Consider the following 5490-nt stretch of genomic DNA (forward strand, 5'->3'; position numbering starts at 1 on the left):
CCAGCATCACCTTAAGGGGATGCTGGAGCGGTTTGATTTACCGACAGAGTCGCATACAGTTTTTGCGTTTGTAAATCTTATTATTGGCTTTTATGTACAAAATAATACCAGAGCGGTGTGTGGACTGCACAGTAGAACATTTTCATATAAAAAACATTGGGGTTTGAAGTCGAATTCGTATCGCATTATGTCTTTGAAATTTTCAAACTATCCCGTCGGAGTTTAGCCGTCACTCCAGCATCCCCTTAAGTGAGAAGTTGTCTATCGATAAGGGATCTGCAATCGTTTTTCTTCCATTGAAAGTAGATGTTAATTGTTATCTATCACATTAACCGTCTTCACGCGGTTTAGCAATGCCGTTCTTAACAATACTGATAACTTTCGATCTTCCGCGCGAGTCCGCACGCATATCCGGCGCGACGCAACTGCGATATGCAAATCCACGCCCATCGCTCGCAACGGCAGCCGCTTCCGTTTATGTCGCACGGCGGTATTCGCTCGCCGTGTATAATAGTCGAAAATTTGCTGGAGGGCACTTAGGCGAATCCTAAATTCCCTGAGGGAAACGAGAGTAATATGCAAAGGGCGGCGTGAGCAAAATGCACTGCCGGCGGTTACAAAAGAATGAACACAATGAGCTGGCGTTTTACGAGCTCCTTATCAAGGTGGAATTTTCATCTCTCATTCTAGATAACAAGCTCGGTTCATTTCAATAAATATTCATAATCAATACGGTCAAATAAAGTTATAATTAAATTGTAATATACGCGTATGTAATGTAATCATATAAATTTCGCAACGTTTAATATTATACGTGCATGGTGAAAGACAGGTACATATAATATTGCGCAAAATAGTAATAATAGTAATTCAAATAGAACGATTCAATATACGTATACATATAAAGTGATTCTTGCAGAAATAATAATCATAGAATGATTTCTATTTCTTCGCACGAGGCTTGGTTTTTACAAACCTTCTCTTCTCCTTAAAATTTTTTCCCGCTTTTCCATCCTTCTTCCTTCCTTCCCCCTTGTTCGCCCTTATTTTCTTTCCTCCATTCACCCACTTGCCCTTTCATCTCCTTCCTCTTCCCCTCTCTTTTAGTATTGGAATTTCCAAGTTACGCTATTGCGGGTTAGACCCGATAACGCCATCGGCCCCCGAAATAATGCTCTTTAACGCTCTTAATCCCGCGGCTTAATTTTATTCAGCCGCGCGTCTTTGCACGCCGGTTAATTAACTCGCCATTAACGGTGCCGAGCGGCGAGATTAAGAGAATTTATAACCGGCACGTCAACCCTCGCCGCGCACGCCGTCGTCGTTCTTTTTTCACGCGTCCCATGAAATTTCTCGTTCGCCACTTTAGCGCACCTCCGGGCGTATTATGCACCGGAGGAACAAAGCCCACCGCCGGCGGGTTTTCACCGTAACAATGGAAACCACCGCTCGGTATTTCGCCGGCCGGTCTAACGAGTCCGCGGGATCATTATCGCGAGAAAAGTTCATTTCGGTCGTCCGTTCGTTCGCGCCGCGCGGAAATTCGGCGAGACTCTCTCCCAGAACGCGATATGTCTCTCCAAGTTTTTTTTTTTTTTTTTACCGCACATCTTTCTTGTCGCTGCAATTATTCTTCGTTCCATTATATGCGCCGTAACATATTCCCGCGTAAGATCGAGCCGTGCAAGCAATTAATATAATATATTTTACGTTTATTCGTCCCGCAAGTACGCTTCAATTCAGTGTTTTACTGAACGTGAATGTGAATTTAATTTTTTTAAAAGGTGAACGGGAAGAGCACGCTAATCTTTCAGACCGACACTGATCATTTCTTCGGCGATATAAAACAAAAATTACCTTTAATTGAAAAATTTTTGATTATGGAACCTCAGGTTAAAGTCCTTTACGTTAACTTCTTACAAAAAATTCAAAACAATACAATAATAATGCACATTTCTGTTTAAAAATAAACAAAAGGAGGGAGAAGAAGAGATATAAATTATATATACTAAAATACATATATGTAAATTTAACATAGAATGCGGAATATCCTTTTACTCGTAATAAATTTATAAATTTTATATTTAATTTCCTTTTAACAATGTACACACGTGAAAAGTTATCCAATTTTTATATTAAAACAATATTCTTTTCAATATAAAATCAATTTCAAAGTGTCGCTTGAGTGTCGCATAAAATACTGCAAATCGGGACTAATGCAACAAATTGTTGTCACCAAATACTACGTATATTATATTATAATTTATAATCCTCTCAACCATTAATAAGATTGAAAATATCACCATGTACAAATCGAGCGACGGCTCGACGAGATAGAGAAAGAGGCTTCGTGGATCGGAAATTGTCGCGCCTGCAATTTCCCGTAACGAATATCGAAATCGCATTCATCGCATATCGTATCGCTCGCTGCGCCATCGCCATCACGTCGTCATTACGTGGGATTGTTGACGCACTCTCAGGCATACGTACAACAAATACAATTCGACGCCAGATCGGCTAAATATGCAGCAAATCACGGCGAGTTTCACTCGGCACGATTAAAATTTCAGTCGAGCGGGCTGGCGCGCGTGTTTCGCGAAAAACAATTATTCATTATCGCGTTTCGCTCGTCAGACAAAAATATTCCCCCCAGGGAAATACGCTGTATTTCTCCTTGAAATTTATTCTAATTTCTAATTGAGTCAATATTATTGTATTCTAGTTTCCGATATTAGTTTTCAATGTTCGAGAAAATTTTACTTGCGTTTAAATGTAATTCAATGCAGCTCATTATCAGATTTTTAAATTAATGACAGAGTAAATTGCTAATTGCATTTAACATCAATCTGAAAATTATTGTTATTGTTAATCTAATGTTAATCCTACCTGTATATCGACACCTGAAGCTGATCCTCTTCGGTCGCCAAATCCGTCATTCTAATTCCTCTCAGGCTCACAGCCAAAGAGACTCTTTGCAATTTCTTTCCGCTTGCTTTCGCCTGTAATTAACATAGACAAGAAATACAATGACGCGTCGAAGCATTTATCGCATAATGAGAGAGTTTGTAATTTAAGAGTGTGTTTATTCTCTTCCCTCCATCCCTTTTTGTTGTAAAGTTGTATAACATAAAAATGATGTAACATAAAGAAAGATACGTTACATATAAATGTACGTTTTATGAAAACGGAATATCGAATCGTAAAAAACTTTCAAGTGTTTCTTTATTTTGCAGCTCTTACGAAGAAAAATATTCATAATAATAAAATGTAATTTGTTCTATTTTTTATCGATTTATACTTTAATCTCTCTAATTATATAAATATTGCTATTCTAATTTCCAATCAATTGAGTTTATTTTAGAGTTACGTAACAATTGTTATATTCTTAAGATTTGATATGTACATTTAATAGAGTGAAGGATGCAGAGAGAGAAATCCGTTAATTTAAATATTTACTTTACTAAACTTTTTACTATTAATTTTTGCCTCAAGCAATCTATTATTTTCCTTAATTAGTTTCCTGATATCTGCGGCTAGCAGAACATCCTTTTTCTCAACTGTGGAAGCTCAAGTCTCATCATCCGATGAAAGATCCAACCAAAGGGTGAATTTCTTAATTTCGTTCCATTGCGTCGACAATTACAATTTCACCATTTACTCGAGCAAAAGACGATGTTTAGTTTAGCTCCAAGTACCTGGAGCAGTTCGAGATGCGCCCGGGAAATCCGCGGTGTAAACCCGAGTGAAGTGAAGCAACAGCTCGATTACCTTTTTCGAAAATCAAATGTCTCGTTGCTAAACCATGAGCTCTGTCGCGTCGCTCCATTGCAACGCAATTACAGGTCTTCGCGCGGATTAAGCGGTCCATTTAACGATTTAACCCGCGCATGGAGATTCCCCGCCGCGAACGTCTCACAAGAGATTCCGGTACGTTCCCTAATCCGGTGATTCCCGAGCAGATTCTGCATCCGGTCTCTCTGTCGCGAGTTAGGTATTGCTGAAGGATACAGGTTCGCGCGATGTCTTCGCAATCTGATTAAATAGATTTTAGAGTAACAAATGCAAAGGGAGTGGCATAAATAATTATTAGGTGTACGAATGAATAATCCAAACTTTTTTAAGCGACTAAGAAAATAAGTTTCAAACCATATATGTTTCGAATAAAATTTTGCGAAAACAGTTTAAGTGAAGTTCCGCAGGTTCCACGGATTAGCAAATTCTTTCGCGAAAAAAAAAAGAAAATCTCGCAATGATAACGAGACTCGAATCCCACGCTCAGGTTTCTTCTTAATTTTTTAAGAGGATCCCCCAGCCTTTGATGGTGTGCGCCATCTAAACACGAAACGCAGCATACGTGAGCACACGGACACACTACTACGATACATCACACCCATACGCGAAAATTTCATACTAACTATACTCTTATTTTAAACCTCTAATCCTAATTTAGAGGGTTTCACAGTAATTCTACATGTCATCGAATCCTAGGAAACTCAGTTTCATGTGAGTACAAGTTGTAGAACTTTTATACGAAGCACAAGTATGACGGAGTGACAGTTCGCGTCTACAAGGTTATATGTGATCAATTATATGAATTTTGTAATTTTTACTCATTTTTGGTATAAAATTGGAGTTTCCTGGGATTATCAATGCATATACTGTCATTGTACGCAAGCATTTTTGATTCCATGAATTTAATACGACGAAAGGTTATAACTACGAAAATGGTAATTCTGTCGGTAATACAGAACGGCTACGGGATCCTCTTAACAAACAAAGATTTTATATTTTTTCGCGCCTAATTTACGAAAGCGGGCTTATTTAACCATGCATTTGTCAACTATTTGTAAAACAAATTGGATATTTCTTACTCCTTTGATAAATTGATATATACCAGCTCACTTCATCGTCTTATTTTAAGAAAAACTTGAGAATTAAACTCAAAATGTTGTAACCCAGCTCTCAACTTTCTTCGCGACTTCTTCGTTTTATTTACAATCTCACGGAATCCTAATCCGAGATACGCTATTTCTGCTCGGCGAAAGCAGCAACTTACGTTTATTAACATAATAACTTATATCTATTAGTCCGGATTACATATACGCTGTAATTTAGAGTGTCTTGTACCAGTAGCTTCTTGCTTGCAAATACTGAATAGTATTATCAGCGAGAACTACTTGCAAGTAGGAATTGCATGACGGAAGTGCGGAGTTGCCTTTATGGTTGCGACATGGCAAGATGATCCTGTTAGACGCGCGAACAACTCCTGCATCGCGACAGAAACATCTTAATCAGTGAGCTAGAGCAAATTATCTTGAAATTACAAAAATAGAAACGCTCCTCCGCTCAACAGTCGAAACCGTGATAATACTCGGAGTGTTCGAAAGTTAATTAACGTTTACAGTACGTATCGTACAGAAATAGTGCAAAATGAAAATTATATAAACTTGACGGCGGATTATTGCATAAATCAGTTTCTCTAGCAGAGAC

At 38.2% G+C, this 5490-nt stretch overlaps 1 protein-coding gene across 1 annotated transcript in view; it reads right to left on the reverse strand.

Moving 5' to 3' along the window:
- LOC105559206 (low density lipoprotein receptor adapter protein 1-like) overlaps positions 1 to 5490 on the reverse strand; it is a 64330-nt gene that overhangs the window by 7627 nt on the left and 51213 nt on the right. Inside the window, exon 3 of the mRNA XM_012007318.1 lies at positions 2887 to 2999. Within this exon, the coding sequence (XP_011862708.1) occupies positions 2887 to 2999 (113 nt within the window). The remainder of the gene's footprint in view (positions 1 to 2886; positions 3000 to 5490) is intronic.

This window comes from Vollenhovia emeryi, unplaced genomic scaffold (assembly GCF_000949405.1).
Source record: "Vollenhovia emeryi isolate VEMERY1.0 unplaced genomic scaffold, V.emery_V1.0 DF939285.1, whole genome shotgun sequence".
In the NCBI taxonomy this organism is placed as follows: domain Eukaryota; kingdom Metazoa; phylum Arthropoda; class Insecta; order Hymenoptera; family Formicidae; genus Vollenhovia; species Vollenhovia emeryi.